General features: G+C 50.0%; 3 protein-coding genes across 24 annotated transcripts in view; 1 reads left to right on the top strand and 2 right to left on the bottom strand.

The window, feature by feature from the left end:
• Positions 1-11,018, bottom strand: part of C7H19orf38 (chromosome 7 C19orf38 homolog) — a 37,011-nt gene extending 25,993 nt beyond the window's left edge. For all 7 annotated transcript variants that reach the window (XR_005091994.1, XR_005091992.1, XR_005091993.1 and 4 more), the window contains exon 1: positions 10,932-11,018. The gene's annotated coding sequence lies outside the window, so the exon portion shown is untranslated. The remainder of the gene's footprint in view (positions 1-10,931) is intronic.
• Positions 9,844-12,682, top strand: Tmed1 (transmembrane p24 trafficking protein 1). Its single transcript, XM_028872480.2, has 4 exons — positions 9,844-10,335; positions 10,943-11,040; positions 11,182-11,365; positions 11,819-12,682. Exons 1-4 carry the CDS (start codon positions 10,156-10,158, stop codon positions 12,035-12,037), a joined length of 681 nt encoding a protein of 226 aa, XP_028728313.1. The 5' UTR covers positions 9,844-10,155; the 3' UTR covers positions 12,038-12,682.
• Positions 12,450-18,446, bottom strand: part of Dnm2 (dynamin 2) — a 91,273-nt gene continuing 85,276 nt past the window's right edge. For 7 of the 16 annotated variants that reach the window (XM_028872467.2, XM_028872472.2, XM_028872466.2 and 4 more), the window contains 5 exons: positions 18,031-18,142; positions 16,721-16,885; positions 15,427-15,659; positions 14,434-14,685; positions 13,081-13,877 (listed from right to left, as the gene is read on the bottom strand). In XM_028872467.2, the coding sequence (XP_028728300.1) occupies positions 13,808-13,877; positions 14,434-14,685; positions 15,427-15,659; positions 16,721-16,885; positions 18,031-18,142 (832 nt within the window). In that variant the 3' untranslated portion in view covers positions 13,081-13,807. Of the gene's footprint in view, positions 12,819-13,080; positions 13,878-14,433; positions 14,686-15,426; positions 15,660-16,720; positions 16,886-17,766; positions 17,922-17,951; positions 18,143-18,446 lie in introns of those variants that run through there. The other 9 variants (XM_028872477.1, XM_028872476.1, XM_028872474.1 and 6 more) reach the window with 3 other exon arrangements.

The following is an 18,446-nucleotide window of genomic DNA, read 5'->3' on the forward strand; positions in this document are numbered from 1 at the left end:
AGGCCCGTGATTCTTCCCTTCACGCTGTGACACAGTGGTAGGAACTGTGCCTGTGGTTATTTTAGTAGCGGCTTTCAGTTTTACCCAGGAGTGTAAACTCTAAGTTACGGTAAATCTGTTGTAACTTTTAGAGGAATTCCTGGGGAGCCTGTCACACTTCCCACTGGTGGCAACTGTGTAGTTTCCCATTACCACCTGATGACCAGCGTCTGGTCTGTTTTGTTTTTACTGTGGAAGTGGACTCTTGTGGTTTTTATCTCTAGTTCCCTAATGACTCCTTGAGTGAACATCGTTTCCTGTGCTTGCTGGTTTTTCAGACGGGGTCTGGGGCAGCCCTAGGCTGGCCTCAAGCCAGGCATGTGGGAACTTCCCTGCCACACATTGCCTGGCCTCAGCAGTTCTCTGTAATTACTCAGGAAGATTCCACGACCCTTTACTGGAGGGTCAGGGGTCGTATCCTTCTCAACTCTACAGCCATGAGCTGTGTGACTGAAACCCGTAAGCTGCCTGCTTGGGCGAAGCCTGGACTCTTGAATCTCATTTGCAGAAGCTTTCCTTTGTTTTTGCTTTTTAGGAGCAGAAATTCCTCAGGCCTTTGCCCTTCACAAGTGGGGAGTTTAGCTGGCTGGGGTCTTGTCCTGAGGGGCTCCTTCCCTGACTGTACGGCGGAGCAGACCCCTCACCTGGATCTCCTGCTCTCTTTCAGCACAAACCCTGGCTGCGGTACTTTTCCCCCAAACTACACATTTACAGCCTTTCTGCCCCTTGGCTCTTCCTCATAGACCTGAATAAGAGGGATTCCTAATAGCCTGTGATGGAATCAAGATGAGGCCATCCTGAAGGCCCTTCCATCACAGAAATTAGTCCATTATTTTCAACTTCGCTTCAAGCAAGTTCTTAGGACCAGGGTATAACGCAGCCACATTTTTGCCAACATGATGGTCACTAGTCTCATTGCTAGTGCTGCTCCTGTGGAGCCGGCTGCACGGGCCTGCACGGTCCACGGCTCCCGGCCCCTGCTAGGATGCTCCAGTCAGAGGTCCTTGCAGCGTTCGCTGCTCAACTGCTTTTCCCACTCCAAATCCCCAAAGTCTTCCACAGCACTCAAAACATCAGACAAAACCAGAGCCGACATGGCCAGACTCCCCCACTCCCTTCTGTGTCAGTGACTCTTCATTGCCGTGACAAAGGAACCCCAGAGCAAGCTGCTACCTGGGCGGAGCAAAGGCCTGCAGGCAGGAACAGCTAAGAGCTCAGATATCCAGAGAGCAAAGGCAGAGAGACCCTGGGGATGGGTGAGGGTCTGAAAACCGGGAGTCCACCCGTGACACACCCTGATACCCCGTGGTGACAGTCACTGGTGAGGGGTCACTGTGGTGAGGGGTCACTGTGGTGAGGGGTCACTGTGGTGAGGGGTCACAGTGGTGAGGGGTCACTGTGGTGAGGGGTCACTGTGGTGAGGGGTCACAGTGGTATGAGTTCCTTTTTTCTCTTAAGAAAAAATAGAAAGGGGGTTGGGGATTTAGCTCAGTGGTAGAGCACTTGCCTAGCAAGTGCAAGGTCCTGGGTTCGGTCCTCAGCTCCAAAAAATAAATACATAAGTAGGCAAACAGATAAATATAAAGAGAAAGAAATCGGTGGTTCCTGAGGTCAAGGCTTGTCTGCCTGAACCGGACCCCCAGGACCCATGTGGTGGAATAGGGAGACTCCTCAAGTGTGTCGTGCTGCCACACTCACTCAGGCAGACAGTGAATCAAAACACACTAAAAGCAAACAGGTTCCCCGGGACCCTTCCCACTCTCATGAGTTTTTTCTCAGTTCTTAACGAATACACGGTCTCTGTGCTCAAATACACAAATACAAGTCATATTCTTCTCTCCTTTTAAAGATTGTTTGAATCCTTTTTATTCTGACAGGGATCATCGGTTCCCCACTGTCCCCACCAATGCAGGGTATCTGAGTGAATTCGAACTGAATGAAGGCAGCCCTGGCAGTGTGCACACAGGACCTCACCAGGTCCGCGTGCAGGAGATGGCTGCTGCCGGGCTCTGGCCTCTGAAGGATCCGTGTCCCAGCTGCCGACCGACCTCCGTCTCTGGGAAGTCTGGAGATTCCACTGTAAACAATCCTTCAGAGGTTTGCACAGGCGCCTGTCAGAGGCCACCGTTCCAGATACTTCTGTGCTGATCTGTCTGCTTCCCAGAGGAAGGGAGCAGACATTCCAGCCTGAGGTGGAGAGAGAAACGAGAAGTGCCCGCTGGTGGGCAGCTATTGAGGGGCCACTGGCCTCAGATGTCCCAGACAGGGCACAAGCCTCACTGCACTGGTCTTCACAAAAGCTAGCTGGCGCTGTTGTTCCTATTCATGGACAGGGAAACTGAGACCCAGTGGGGGACTGCCTCATTTAAAGGTTTATCTTTTTATTGAAAATTTTTTCATACAATGTATTCCGACCGTGGTGTCCCTTCTCTCGTTTCCTCCCAGACCCTCTCCACCTCTCATCATCCAGCTCCATGATTTCGTTCTTTCTCTCTTTAGAAAACAGGCAAACAAACAAAAACAAGACAAAAAAAAAAAAAAAAAAAAAAAAAAAAAAGAAAAATCAGGAGCAACACACACAAACCATTAAAACATAAAATCAGAAACCATAATATATAAACAAAAGGCCAGGAAGGTAAAAAATGCCCAGACAAATCAATATGAGGCAAAGAACAGTCTAAAAATTCCACTGAATTCATTTTGTGTCGGTCATCTACTGCTGGGCATGGGGTTAATTGTGGTTTGTGTACTCAGGAAGACTCCACTGGAGAAAACCAGCTTCTGGGTTAGAGTGGGGCTCTCGTGTCCACTGCCCTCTCAGTGCTGGGACCCATCTGGCTCCAACCTGTGCAGGCCCCGTGTGTGCGTGCGGCCAGTCTGTGAGTTCACACGTGTGTCAGCCCTGCTGTGTCTAGGAGACCTTGTTTCCTTGGTGTTCTCCATCCCCTCTGGCTCTTACACTCTTTCTGCCGCCTCTTTCATAGTTTCCTAATCCTCGAGGGGAGGGACTTGATGGAGACATCCTATTTAGGACGGAGTGTTCCACGGTCCCTCCCTCTCTGCACGCTGTCCAGTGTGGGTCTCTGTGTTTGTTCCCATTTTTGCAGGAGGAAGTCTCTGGTGATGGCTGAACAAGACTGAGTGATCTACGGGTCCAGAAGGATGTAGTTAGGAGTCCTTTCATTGTGACATTCCTTTAGCAGAACAGTAGTGTTTGGTTTTCCCCTAGGCCCATGGCCTGTCTAGTCTCGAGTTCTAGGCCACCCGAGCAATGACAAGCACGGGCTCCATCTCATGGAATTGGCCTTAAATCCAATCAGAAAGTGGTTTTTACTCCCACAATTCTTGTGCTATGGTTACACCAGCAAATGTTGCAGTCATCAGTGTAGATGGAAGGGTTTGTAGCTGGATTGGTGTTCACCCTTCTCTTCTGGTAGCATGAAGAGAACCTCCAGTACCATGAACTCTAGTCAGTAGGGTGAAGGCTCTAGGTAGGCACCAGCTCACATATCTCCATGTTCAATGAGATATGTGTTGTCTTCAAGGCCTTCCCAATAGTTTTTGAAGAGCAGCCCTGGCAATAGCCCGAGTTTCTATGGGGCGTCTTTGGCCAACAACTCAAATAGATGTGACTGATTTCTGACACTGGAGGATTCACTTGGTGGCAAGAGATGTCTGATTGGAGCTTCCTCTCCTCTGTTATTTGGTGACTCCATTTGGATTTCTTTCATGTGTTTATATTTTAAGAAACTTCTATTGTAGTAGGGTTCCGTGTGACCCCTCAAATGGCCCTTAGTGTTGGTCGCCCCTCCCTGTACTCACACCCATACCACCTTCACCCTGCCCCATTTAATCCTCCCGTTCCAGTCTCTCCATAACTGTATATTCTATTTCCCCTTCCTTGGCACATCTCCCCACCCCAAGTCCCTTACTCTGTACCTAACCTCTATGGCTATACAGTGGTAGCATGCCTAAAGAAGGCTTAAAAGCTAGCACTCATCTACAAGGGAATATATACCACAGTTATCTTTTTGGGTCTGGGTTATTTCACCTTATTAACTTCCATCATTTTTCTGTGAATTTCATTATTTCATTTTTTAATCAGCTGAGTAATATGCCACTGTATAAATATACCACATTTTCATTATCCATTCATCTGTTGACAGACATCTAAGCTGTTTTCATTCCTGGCTATTGTGAGTAGAGCAGCAATGAACCTGGATGAGCAAGTGTCTTTGTTGTAGGATGTAGAGTCCCTTTGGTATAGGCCCAAGAGGGGTATCGCTGGATCTTGAGATAGATCAATTCCCTTCTTCCAGATTCCGGAGGAACCACCACACTGATTTCCATAGTCAATGCACAAGTTTGCACTCTCACTAGCAAAGAATGAGTGTTTCCTTTTCCCCACATCCTCACCAGCATAAGTTGTCATTTTTTTGTTTGTTTGTTTTGGTTTTTCGAGACAGGGTTTCTCTGTGTAGCTTTGTGCCTTTCCTGGAACTCACTTGGTAGCCCAGGCTGGCCTCGAACTCACAGAGATCCACCTGCTTCCCGAGTGCTGGGATTAAAGGCATGCGCCACCACCGCCCGGCGAAATCTTTTTTTATTTTTTATTTATTTATTTATTTTTTTTCCGAGACAGGGTTTCCTCTGTGTAGTTTTGCGCTTTCTGACTCACTTGTAGCCAGGCTGCTCGACTCGCAGAGATCGCCTGGCTCTGCTTCCCGAGTGCTGGGATTAAAGGCGTGCGCCACCACCGCCCGGTCTGTCATTTTTTTTTTAATTGTTCTTGGCCATTCTGACTGGTGTAAGATGAAATCTCAAAATTGCTTTCATTTGCAGTTTCCTGATAACTAAGGATGTTGAATGTTGTAGATTGTTTTAAGGTGTGTTACTTTTGTTTATGTTGTATTTGTTTAATTCTGTGAAGCTGTGTTACTTTGCCTGTCTAAAACACTTGATGGTCTAATAAGGAACTGCATGGCCAATGGCGAGGCAGGAGAGAGAAATAGGCAGGGCTGGCAGGCAGAGAGAATAAATAGAAGGAGAAATCTAGGAGAAAAGGAAAGAAGAGCCAGAGAAGAAAGAGGACTCTAGGGGCCAGCCACCCAGGTTCACAGCAAGCCACAGAGTAAGAGTTATAGAAATAAGAAAATGGGAAAAGCCCAGAGGCAAAAGGTAGATGGGATAATTTAATGAAACCTGGCTAGAAACAAGTCAAGCTAAGGTCAAGCATTTATAATTAAGAATAAGTCTCGGTGTGCGATCTATTTGGGAGGTGGGTGGTGGGCCCCCCAAAAGAGCAAAAACAACAGTTGAACATTTCTTTAAATGTTTCTCAGGCATTTGTGTTGCATTTTTAAAGAACTCTGCTTAGTTCTTTACCCCATTTTTAATTGGGGTTATTTTCTTGATGTAAAGTTTTAAGCTCTTTATATAATTTAGCTATCAGCCTTCTATCAGATGTGTAGTTGGTAAAGGCTTCCCCTTCTGTGCACTGTGAGTCTGTCCTATTGACAGTGTCTTTGTCTTACAGAAGCTTTTCAGTTTCATGAGGTCCACTTATTAACCATTGATCTTAGCGCCTGTGCTAATGGTGTCCTGTTCAGAAAGTTGTCCCCTGTGCCAATGCGTTCAAGCCTATTCCCCACCTTCTTTTCTATCAGGTTCAGTGTATTTGACCTTATGTTGAGATCCTTGATCCATTTGGAGATGAGTTTTGTGCAGGGTGATAAATATGGATCTGTTTGCATTCTTCTATATACAGCTAACCAGCATCATTTGTTGAAGATACTGTCTTTTTTCCAGTGTCTATTTCTAGCTTCTTTGTAAAAAATCAAGTGTCCATAAGTATGTATGGACTTATATTGTATTCAATTGTATTCCATTGATCAATGTATCTGTTTTTATGCCAATACCATGCTGTTTTTATTAGTATAGTTCTGAAGTACAATTCAAGATTGGGGATGATGATAGCTCCATCAGCCTTTATTATTCTTCAGGATTGGCTTAGCTATCCTGATTTTTGTGTATACACACATACATACCATATGCACACACAGCATATAGATAGCTTGGGATATATATGTATATACAGATATCATATTTATATATCCTGGGATACACACACACACACACACACACACACACACACACACAGTAGTTTCCCTGATTCCTTTCTCAGTCTGTTTGTCATTTGTATTTGTGTGTGTGTGTGCGCATTAATTTGTATCCAGGTACAAGTGTTTATCAGCTGTAGAAGTTTCCTGGTAGAGTTTTTAGGGTCTTTTTATGTATAAAATCATATTGCCGCCGGGCGGTGGTGGCGCAAGCCTTTAATCCCAGCACTCGGGAGGCAGAGCCAGGCGGATCTCTGTGAGTTCGAGGCCAGCCTGGGCTACCAAGTGAGTTCCAGGAAAGGCGCAAAGCTACACAGAGAAAGCCTGTCTCGAAAAACCAAAAACAAAAAAAAAAACAAAAAAAAACCAAAAACAAAACATATTGCCTTCAAACAAGGTATTTTGATTTCTTCCTTTCCTATTTATGTCCACTTGATCTCCTTCAGCTGTCTTATTGTTCTAGCTAAGACTTCAAATACTGTATTGAATAGGTATGGAGAGAATGAGCATGGACAACCTTATCTTGTTCCTGACTTTAGCGGAAATGCTGTGAGGGTCTGTTTAGGTTGATGTTGGCTGTGGGATTGCTGTCAATCACCTTTATGATGTTGAGGTACAATCCTTGTATCCCTAGTCTTTTCAGGACTTTTATCATGAAGCAGTGTTGGATATTTTCAAAGGCCTTTTCGCATCTAATGAGACGATCATGTGGTTTTTGTCTTTCAGTCTGTTTATATGGTGGATTACATTTATCAATTTACACAAGTTGGACCATCACTGGATCTCTGGGATGAAATCTACTTGATCATGATGGATGATCTTTTTGATGTGTTCTTGGTTTTGTTTGCCAGGTATTATATTGAGTATCTTGCATCTATGTTCATAAAGGAAATTGGTCTGTAATTGTCTTTCTTTGTTGAGTCTTCATGTGGTTTAGGAAATCAGGAAAATTGTAGCCTCATAGAAAGAATTAGGCAATGTTCTTTTGCTTCTGTTATGTGGAATAATTTGAGTAGTATTGGCATTAATTCTTTGAACATCTGGTAGGATTTTGTGTTGAATCCATTTGGCACTAGACTTCTTTTGGTTGAGACTTTAGTTTCTGCTTCTATTTCACTAGGGATTATAGGTCTGTGTCTTAGGGTTGCTGTGACCATGGCAACTCTTAATTGGAGGCATGCTTATAGATCCAGAGGGTTATTTTATTATCATCATGGTGGGAAGCAGACAGGCATGGAGCTGGAACAATCAGTCAGCAGACAGAGATAGAAGACACTGGCCTGGGGTAGGTTTTTTAAATTTAAAGCCCATCCTCAGTGACACACCTCCTCCAAAAAGGCCACACCGAATCCTCTCCAAACAGTCCATCTTGGGACTAAGCCCACACAAGAGACCGTGGGGGCCAGGCTCACGCAAACCACTCGTCTATTTAATCTGTGGTTTAATTAAACCACGGCCTATCTGATCTTGATTTGACTTTGGTGGTGGTACATATCAAGAAATTTACCCATTTCTTTTAGGTTTTCCAGTTTGGTACAGATTGTTTTTTGAGATAGTGTTTCTCTGTGTAGCCCTGGCTGTCCTGGAACACACTTTGTAGACCAGGCTGGCTTTGAACTCACAGAGATCTTCCTGCCTCTCCTCCTGAGTGCTGGGACTAAAGGCGTGCGCCATCACCGCCTGTCTGTATTTTTTTAAAAGTATGTTAAAGGTTGAGCTTTGAACCAGGCATCCTTTGCTCTGAGGCCTGTACCTCCTGACTTTGGCTGCATGTTCAGACTTCCTCGTTTCTGTGGATGAAACACCCTGACCAAAGGGTTATTGTAGTTCACAATTCCAAGTTTCAGTTCATCAGAGCAGGGAGGTCAGAGCACCAGGGTCTTTGGACAGCTAGTCACATCATCACATCCACAGTCGTGAACAGACCTATGCATACAGGCCTGCTCACTACTCCACTTCCTTCTGGAGTCTTACACAGTTCAGAGCCCAAATCCAGGAACTTCCCACAGTGGGCATGTCTAACCTCTCAGGTAACACAATCCAGACAGTCACCCAGGCCAACCTGTTCTAGGCAACGTCCTAGTGAGACTCTCTCTTCAGCTGATTCCACATTGTGTCATGTTGACAAAATTAATTAGCATACTATCCTCTTCTGAGAGTTTGTTGGCCTGTATCTGTTTTGTGGTACTGGGAGTCGAACCCAGGACCTTGCCCGTGCTATGCTCTAGCTCTACCATCAAGCTATATGCTCTTAATATACATACGTACATATGTAAATGTATATATATTTAAATTTGTTGAGACAGAGTTTCACTCATTATCCAGGTCAGGCTGGCCTCAAACTCAGAGATTCATCTCCCTCTTCCTCCCGAGTGCTGGGACTAAAGGCATGCATAATGCCTGTCCAAAATTTTCTTTTTATTATATTGTATTTTGTGTGTGTTCCAGTTTTGTTTCTGTTGCTGTGATAAAATCCATGATCAAAAGCAACTTGGAGAGGAAACAGTTTATTTAGCTTATGTGTCCCAATTATAGTTGATCAGGGCAGGACCTATGAAGTATACAGTTGCTTACTGATTTGCTTAAACTACTTTTTCATTTTGGTTTTTTGAGACAGGGTTTCTCTGCAGAACCCTGGAACTCGCTCTGCAGATCAGGCTGGCCTCGAACTCACAGAGATCAGTCCGCCTCTGCCTCCCGAGTACTGGGATTAAAGGCATGTGCTATCACTACCCTGCTTCAAACTATCTTTTTTTTATTTATTTCATGTGCATTCTTATTTTGCCTGTATGTATGTCTGTGTGAAGGTGTCAGATCCCCTGAAACTAGATTTAATGGTAGTTGTGGGTTGCCATATGGGTCCTGGGAATTGAACCCAGGTCCTCTGGAAGAACAGCCAGTGCTCTTAACCTCTGAGCCCTCTCACCAGCCCCCAAACTACTTGTCTTCTATACCCCAGACCCACTTGCCTAGTCTGGCACCACCCATAGTGGGCTAGGCCTTCCTGCATCAGTTAGCAATGAAGAAAATGCCCACAGGGCAAGAGAATTCCTTTTGCCAGAATAGTTTTTGTGTCAAGTGGACACAAGAAAGCTAACCAGCACAGTGTTGTGTGTGTGCGCGTGCATGGAGGTCAGAGGACAATCTGTGGGCGTCAGTTCTGTCCTTCCACCGTGTGGGTATGAGGAATTGAACTCAGGCCATCAGGTTTAGCAGCGAGGGTCTTTATCCTCTGAGGCCATACAGATCCCTCTTTTTTGAAGACAGGACCTCAGTCTTCAGCCATGCTAGACAGATGTAGATGACGAGGGCCTCAAATTCGAACTCTTCCTTCCAAGTGCTGGGATTACAGCTTGTGTGAGCACAGATACACTAGGACCTGTTGACCTAAAGGTTTGAGACCAATTGGATGCAGGGTGAGGACGTGTTCTACTCACCACTTAACAAGCACCCTAATTTAAGAGACCAAAATCCTTATAAAGTGATGGTATAAGGCACAGAGGGAAAGCAGCGCTAGCGCTGAGTCTGGGGAGGCCACGTCCACTGAACTAGCACCGCCAGAACCTATCGATCGGGGTACCACCGTGAGCACCTGACGCACGGCAGATTGATCAATGGGCCGAACGCACTTTGAATGGGGGGTAGGACAGAAGGCGGTCCCACAAGAGGACCCGCAAACCTCCTCGTTTAGTCATCTTAATTTTTGCCTGTAAAAAAGTGCTTCATCAATTCAGGTCTGTAATTTTTCCCTCCGACCCCAATGGTTAGTAACAGATATGGAGAAGTTTCACAAAATCCGCATCAGCGTTAGTACGCTTTCTAGCAGATGAGGCATTCACCCGGGCCGCTCTCCTCTTTGGGGTCCTTCACACAGCATTCCGCGGGTTTGCGGCCGAACAGAAGCTCCAGCCAATGAGCTTCGCCGAAATGAGAGGTGGGCGGGACGTGCTCTTAAAGGACCCGCATCCCGAGAGAAGAGCAGAGGGTGACCCGGATAATGGCGGCCGGTGCGGCAATAGCCCTGGCCCTGTGGCTACTCCTGCCATCAGTAGGAGTGGGAGAGGCGGGGCCGCCGCCCATTCAGGACGGCGAGTTTACTTTCCTGCTTCCCGCGGGGAGGAAGCAGTGTTTTTACCAGTCCGCGCCGGCCAATGCTAGTTTGGAGACTGAGTACCAGGTGAGAGGGTCCCGGACTCGGCATACAGCGTAGGACCAGGAGGGGGTGTGGCCAGCCGGCAGGAGGGGCGGGGACTGGGCGTGGCCGGGATGCCTACAGTCTTGCTGCCTAGGGGCTCTCTCTGCTGGAAGTTCTTCGGGTTGGGGCCAAGGGAGTGCCCTGGCGGCTAGCGGGTTGGTGCCCACTGTAAGCTCGCAGCTAGCTAGACGCCCACCTTGGACTGCTCAAGGGGGTGGCGGGATGGCCTGATGAAAGACCTCACCTGGTGGCGTCTTAGGGACCAGGAAGGGACCTCGCAGGTGTGGCAATGGGTGCTCAGATAGGCCTTTGGGGGCAGCCAGAAGGCTCAGTGGGTAAAGGAGCTTGCAGCTAAACCCGAAGGCCTGAGTTTCGTAACTCTATGGTAGAAGTAGAGAACCGACTCCTGCAAGTTGTCCTCTGATAGCCAGTCACTACTCCCCTCCCCCAAACAGGTACGTTTTTGTTTTTAAGACAGGCTCCTGGTGGTCTCAGGTGGGTCTTTTCCAGTTTGGTTCAACCCAGGCCTTCTGTGGAAGATAGGCTTGGCCCAAACCTGCCTGTCCCCCAACTCTTACCTGCTCTTCAGGTGATTGGAGGAGCTGGACTGGACGTGGACTTCACCTTGGAGAGCCCTCAGGGTGTGCTGTTGGTCAGTGAGTCTCGAAAGGCTGATGGGGTGCACACGTGAGTGAAGTCTTGCCCTGTCTTGGTTCAGTTACAGCCCTGCAGCTCCCCAGTGGCCTCGGGTTACCATCCCACTGGCTCCACAGACCAGCTGGCTGGTCACTCCAGGGTCATGTCTGTGTGTCTCGTCTGTCTGCCCAGGGTGGAGCCTACTGAGGCTGGGGACTACAGGCTGTGCTTTGACAACTCCTTCAGCACCATCTCTGAGAAGCTAGTCTTCTTTGAGCTCATCTTTGACAGTTTCCAAGACGAGGAGGAGGTGGAAGGTTGGGCAGAAGCTGTGGAGCCAGAGGAGATGCTTGATGTCAAAATGGAAGACATCAAGGTGAGCTGGGTGTGGTAGTGCATGCTTGTAACCCCAGCACTCAGGAGGCTGAGGCAGGATTCCAGTGAGTTCAAGACCAACCTGGGCTACATAGCAAGATCCCATCTCACAAATCCAAAAGAAGCCGGGTGGTGGTGGCACATGCCTTTAATCCTAGTACTTAGGAGGCAGAAGCAGGTGGATCTCTGGGAGTTTGAGGCCAGCCTGGTCTTGAGCTAGTTCCAGGCAGCTAGATCTGTTACACAGAGAAACCCTGTCTCGAAAAACCAAAAAGTCTTTACCTAAAAACAAACAAGAAAACATAAAGGGGAAAAAAATGAAAAACAAAACAAAAAACAACAAATCCCTGTTTCTAGGAGAGGATGTGAGACATGAAGCCAGAGAGGCACATTGACTTGCTGATGGTCACACAGTGAGTGAGGATTTGACCCCTTCCTCTCCATGCCCTGGCAGGAATCCATAGAGACTATGAGGACCCGGCTGGAACGGAGCATCCAGATGCTGACTCTGCTCCGAGCCTTTGAGGCCCGTGATCGGAACCTTCAAGAAGACAACCTGGAGCGGGTCAACTTCTGGTCAGCTGCCAATGTGGCTGTGCTGCTGCTGGTGGCCGTCCTGCAGGTCTGCACACTCAAGCGCTTCTTCCATGACAAGCGTCCTGTACCCACGTAGCCCCAGCCACAGAGGATGAACGAAACAACGGAGGGAACAGGCATGTGTGACTTGCTGGACAGACTCAGAGAAGCTGCCGTTGGGTCCTCAGCAGTGGCCCCATGTCCCCCTTCTGGATGAGCGGGGAGTGCAAGTGGATTGCAGACCCCTTGGAGGGAGGTTCAGCAACAGTGCCTGTTTCTTGGAAGCTGGAAGTGTTGGGCACTGCAGCTGGGGATGTATGGCTCTCAGATGCCCTGGTTTTCTCCTGAAATTGTGCCTTAGCTTAAGTCTTCCAGCCACCAGGATGGGGTCATGCTGCGCAGCTGTCTCTTGCCCTTTGCCCAGTGGGACACACCCACCCTCAGTGTCTCCACTTTGCTCCTGGGGATAAGACCTTGCTAGGGTCTGGGAAGGAGACACATCTGCAGAGTTCTTGCCAGGACAGTCACTTTTATTTGATAGGAAGGAGCCCTGGCCCAGAGAGGAGCCAGCTGGTTGGGGGATCTGGTAACAGAACTCCAAGAGGGGCCCCTTCCTCCTTTCAGAGTGCAGGACCTCAGAGGGCTGAGATGCAGCCCCACCAAAGCCTGCCTGAGAGCCTCAAGGAACAAAGGGCATCTGTCCTGGGCACTGGAGTCAATAAATTATGGTCAGAAACATTAACAGTGCCTGCTGACTGGGGCTCAGGGAAATCAGCCTGGGGCAGACCTAGCCTCAAGGCAGGGCAGCCAGGAAGGCGGGAGGGCACTCCCACGAAGCTCAGAAGAAAGGTCGGGCAGGAGCCGATGGAGGTGGTCGCCTGGCACGAAAGAAAAAGATCATAAAGCATAGTTGAATGGTGTCCCTAGAGAGCCAGTGGGGGACCTGGAAGTGGGCGTGGCCACAGTGCCACTGGGGGCGTGGCTAGAATGCCTGTTTCCTATGAGCACTGATGGGGAGGTGGTATAGGGTTTGGAAGGGTGACAGAAGACACACATGGAAATGAGCGAAGGGCAGCCCCAGGACAGGGTGGACAGTCTCCCTTTGGGCTGGGACAGACACAAAAGGCCCACACACACAGCCACCAGAGGGGCTTCCCTTTATTTAGTTTATTAATAGGATATACAGAGGCAGGCACTTAACAGTGGTCAAACCAAGCAGTGGGAACAGGGTCTGCACAGAGGCACCAGGGCCCACCCTGTGGGGAGGGCTGGCTGGGAGCAAGAAGCCCCTATGTCTCCCCAGCTCACACAGCCCAAACCACGTTGGGGCTGAGGAGAGTGAGGCAGGCCAGAGCTGAGGAACTCCAAGCCTAAGGAAGGCACAAAGCGCCTCTGGCTGTCGAGTCTGGGCTGGGCTCAGGTGGTGCGGTTAATATGGCCAGAGAAGATATATATACAGCTCGAGCCGGGGGGTGGCCACACTGGGCCCCGGGCCTGGCTCCCTCCAGAAGAGCCCTCAGGAAAAGTTGGGCAGTTCCTGTACCCTAAGAACACACAGGCTTACAGTCTGTGTGGGGAAGCCCCTGGTAGAGTTCCCCTACAGCAGCCTGAATTTTTCTTTCCAGATGGTCCCAAGGATGCCGACCAGAGGGCTCTCCTTGTCCCAAAGTGCAAAGTCCCCATGTCCTGCTGTCTGGGGCTCCCACCCTCCCCGTCACTGTCATGTCCACCAGGCTAGGGAGGAAAGGGAGGGTTGCCCACAGGGAGCCTGGTCCCAGCAGGGGGCAGGGCAGCAGTGGGGCCCAGACCACCAAAGCTCTCCTGCACTGGGGGTGCACGAGGAGCCCCAGAACACGGCCCCTGCAGCCTAGTCGAGCAGGGACGGCTCGGCTGGGCGGATAATGGTGGGCCGGCTGGGCGCAGCGGGCGCTCTTCTGCTGCAAAGAGAGTAAAGACATGGGGAGGTGGAGGGCAGTGAGGCCAGAAGCAGGGGAGATGAGGACCCAGCCCATCCAGCCCACCCAGGGTGCTCCCAGAGTTGGGCACCAGGAGGGAGCCTATCAAATCCAGGTGTTTTTTTTTCTGGTATCCCTGTGGCTTGCTTGGGAGGAGCTGGTCCTTTCCTTCCAGCAAGAGGGTCCTGGGGACGGAACTGCACTTCGACTAGAGGAGGTGGTGTCCTGCTTCCCTGCCCTCCCTGGAGCTCAGAAACGGAGACAGAGTCTAGCTCACCAGGCGTCAGTGACACATGGTGCCCAGGGTTAGGGGACATGGAACCTGCTGCTCAGAGGATAGGCCAGGAGCCCTGGCGTCTGCTGATCCACTCTTCTGTGGCACTGGCTAAATAGGATGGGCCACTCTAGGGCTCAGTTCCTCGGCACACAAGCAGGAATGCCTGCGCTACTCTGTCTTGTTGGGGCTATACTGGAAGTCAGCAGAAGTAGGGAGTCAGTCACTACAAAGGGACCCCAGGATGCAGGCTGTGCGCCTTACCTGGGCACTCCTGGTGGGATACCAGGGGGAATCCGTGCTGGCCGAGATGGTATCTGAGGTGGCGCTGAGAAGGGGTCATTGTTGGCAAACACGCTCTGTGGTCCAGGCCGGGATGGGATGGGGGGTGCCGAGAAGGAGGCTGTAGGCCCCACAGGCACAGGAATCAGGGGGGGCCCTGGTGTGGGACCCCGCACTGCAGGAGGCCGGCCTGGTGGGTGCACGCTGGACACAGGTCGGCGCTGTGGGGTGGGGCTGTGGAGGAGAGAGAGGCTTGAACCCAGAGGATACTCTGAACACCCACTGTAAGGGACTAAGATGGGGGGCAGAGGCACTGGGAACCACCAGCCTGAGCCACACCATTCCAAGTTACTGGGGGTCCCTGTGTACTGACAGTAAAGCTTGGAGGGGCAAGTGTGTTGAGATTGCTGCACTTGGACACTTACAGCCCAAGACCCTGTCAGAGCCCAGCCCTGGTCCCCAGTGTGTGGCCCTAGGTCTCTCTGTGAGGCACCTGCCTGCCCTGTTCCCCACTGGGCCTAGAGACCTGATCCTCCCAGGTCTGGGCTCTGGTCCTCTTCCTGAAGTCTCAGTGGGCGCACTACACTGACTCCCCTGACTGTGGCTGCTTAGATGTCTGTAAACACTTCCCTGTGTCCTTCTCTAGGATCTCGGGGAGGCTGACCTGTGGTGACTGTCCTGTTTCTGGGCTTCTTGCCCTTGGCTTCTACTTGGACTTAACCCATAGAGAAAGCACTAGAAGATAAAAAGGCTGGTGGGGAATTACAATGTGTGTGGTTTTTTTTCCCCCAAGGATCTGGCTCAGATTGGCCCGTAGAAGCCATGGCTACCCTTGTGACTTTAGGCAGGACAGGTTCTCAGGTCTGTGTGTTGTGCCCTGCCCATCCTTCAGTTATGGCCTATCTCCTGATGGACGGAGGGAACAGGAAGGGTGGAGCAGGTATGGGCACATCAGGGGCAAAATGCCCTCCAGACCTGTGGCCACTGGTGTTCTGGAGCCAAGTGTCATCGACAGGTGGGGGCACAGGCGTGGACACGGTGCTGGTACTGATGTCCCCAATGATGTTGAGTGCTTCCTTGAGCGCGTGGTACATGCGCAGCATGTCGTCTCGTCGCTGGGCCTGCTCAGCTGACTCTTCCATGAGGCTGCTCTGGTCTGCTGAGGAGTATAGGTAAGCCAGCAGCTCATGGTGGATGAAGGCCTTTGTCTGAGGACAATGGTGGGAGAGGTCAGATCCTCACGTTAGTCAAGAACTCAGAAGCCTAACGTGACTAGAAAACCATCCATCACAGGCTGAGGTTTAGCCATAGAGCTAAAATCAATCCCTCAGTGAGAAGCTGGGGCGTGGTTTAGCTGTAGAACCTCTGCCTAGAACCCCCCAGTGAGGGGCTGGGTGTGGCTCAGTGGTGAGCCCCTGCCTAGAATCCCCCAATGAGGGGTAGAGGTGCAGTTCAATAATCCAGTGTTTGCCTAACATGCACCATGACCTGGGTTCAATCCCCAACAGCACAAAAGCCAACTAACCAACAACAAAAACAAAACGAAAAGCTACCTCAACAAACCAACTTGCTCTACCTTTGCAGGACTTATTTTAAAATTAAGTTTCTGTTGTTTTCCTTAAAGATTTATTATTAATGTATTTTCTGTATATGAGTGCTCTATCTTCATGCACACCAGAAGAATCAGATCCCATTGTAGATGGCTCTGAGTCACCATGTGGGTGCTGAGAATTGAACTCAGGACCTCTGGAAGAGTAGCCAGTGCTCTTAACTGTCACCTCTCCAGTCCTTAATTTGTTCTTAATGCTACCCCCCCCACACCTCTCTTTCTTTCTTAGAGCCCTGGCTGTCCTGGGACTTGCTTTGGAGACCAGTCTGACCTTACACTCACCCTGCCTCTGCCTCCTGAGTGCTGGAATAATGTTATGTATTATTCCTCTGTTGTATGTGGGCGTGTGGGTCATGGTGTGCATGTCAGAGGACAGCTTTGTGGAATGAGTTCCAGGGCCTTTACCTGAGCCACCTTGCCTGCCTTGGTTTTGATTTCAGAGACAAGGTCCTACATAATCGAAGATACCCTCAAACTGGCTATGTATCTGAGAAGGATGGTGAACTTCTGATCCTCCTGCCTCCACTGTCTGGTGCTGGGCAGGCAGGTGTACTTCAAACCAACAACAAATATACTTCAAATGCCTGGTTTTTGTGGTGCTGTGGCTGGATCGCCCGGCCAGCTCAGCTAGCCCTTGGCTACCTTGGAGCTTCCACTCACATTGTTGATCATGAGGTGCATGATGGTCTTTGGCATGAGGTCTCGGATGGACTTGTTGATGATGGCCACATAGGAGTCCACCAGGTTCCGGATGGTCTCCACTTGTCGTTCTAGCTGCGGGTCCATGGAGAAGGTGTTCTCCTGTGCTCCATCCTCATTCTCTGCCTGCAAGGGACACAGAGGCGGTGAGCACAGCTCAAGAGCTGTTGTGGAGTACCCACTCTTGGGAACTATGTGCCTGCCCTGCCGACGGCCCTGTTGGACACCAGGTGGTCTGTGCTGGGGTATACTGGTTGAAAGCCAGGCTGGACTCTTTTCCCAGGGGATGGGAGGGAACACAGTGTCCCTTGGGATGCCCAGGATTCTGTTGGGACTTCACTGCAAGGACAGGAAGAGAAGAGAAAACAAGGCAGATGAGAGTCCCAAGTCCACCTGTCTTGCAGGCCATGGACTCAGCTGGAGAACTTTCTGGATCCTAATGAGAAACTGAGCCCAACTCTGACTCACTTGGTTCAGTGGGTGTCAGCTGTGTGTTCTGTGTTGATGTATGTGTACATCAGTGTATATACCATGTGTGTGTGCAGATGTCCACAGAGGCCAGAGAGGGTGTCAGACCCTGGAACTGGAGTTACAGACAGCTGTGAGCCACCATGTGGCCAGTGCCTTTATCTGCTGAGCCATCTTCCTAGAACAACATACTGAATCTGTGACGCTCTCGAAACTTCACCACGTTTGGCTTAGCTGGAGGAGGTCGGTCACTAGGGGTGTATCCCTGGAGATGCCTTGGCCCAGCCCTTTCACGTCGCATGGGGCCAAGCAGGGGCCAGACGGGACACCTCTCCCTAGCTGTGTGTGTCAGGTACTTGTCGATCTGTGTTCGTCTGTGTGTGTGTGTGTGTGTGAGCACCATCCCTACAAGCTGTTCTTCGTATCCCAACATGGATGGGGCTTTCCTTATCTCCACTTCTTCAAAATCTATCTACCTACCTGCCTGCCTACCAAGGAATGACAGGGTCTCCATGTAACTCTGGCTGTCGTAGAACTCACCATGAAGAGCAGAGTTACTTTAGAGACAAGTCTCTCCCCATGACCTGGGGACGAAGATGTGACGGGTGAGGCAGGCTGCTCTCCCCACCCCCGCTGCTGCTCTTGTGGGTCCTGGGGACCGAACTCTGCTCTTGTGCTGCAAGCGCCTCGTCACCTAAGCCAGGGGCCCGGCAGCTATTTTTACCGCAGCAAAGGAAAGCTGACTGACACTTCTCCCAGGCAGCCTCTGGTGTGCCATCTAGGGCAGGAAGGCGGCTCCTCACCTGGTCCTTCTCTGGGTAGACCCCAGCTCGCAGGAACGAAGCCTTCCAGCTGTCCACATCTTCCTGGGAGTCACAAGCCAGTTCTATCTGTCGTAGGTCCTTGTAGACATTCCTGCAGTGGGTGGCAGAAAGGGACATGGCTGACCACTAAAAGCATAGACTCTTGGCAGGGGGCGCTCTGCCTGACCTGGGCATAGAGTTGGTTCTAGTAGCGTCCCCAGTTTGTTAAAGGACTTCTGGGTGTGTCTGCCATGTAAGCTATAGCACCGGGTACCATCTACATACATACCATACACTGCTGTCAGATCACGCAAATCTGGACAGAAGTGTTGATGGCTTGCTATCTATATCTATCTATCTATCTATCTATCTATCTATCTATCTATCTATCTATCTATCTATCTATCTATCTGGCA

Source organism: Peromyscus leucopus, chromosome 7 (genome assembly GCF_004664715.2).
Source record: "Peromyscus leucopus breed LL Stock chromosome 7, UCI_PerLeu_2.1, whole genome shotgun sequence".
Lineage (NCBI taxonomy): Eukaryota > Metazoa > Chordata > Mammalia > Rodentia > Cricetidae > Peromyscus > Peromyscus leucopus.

Excerpts from the sequence above, each read along its gene's own strand:
- Tmed1 (XM_028872480.2), top strand. The coding sequence starts at position 10,156 with ATGGCGGCCGGTGCGGCAATAGCCCTGGCCCTGTGGCTACTCCTGCCA. Across the intron at positions 10,336-10,942 it reads GTTTGGAGACTGAGTACCAG|GTGATTGGAGGAGCTGGACT; the intron begins GTGAGAGGGTCC and ends CCTGCTCTTCAG. Across the intron at positions 11,366-11,818 it reads TCAAAATGGAAGACATCAAG|GAATCCATAGAGACTATGAG; the intron begins GTGAGCTGGGTG and ends ATGCCCTGGCAG.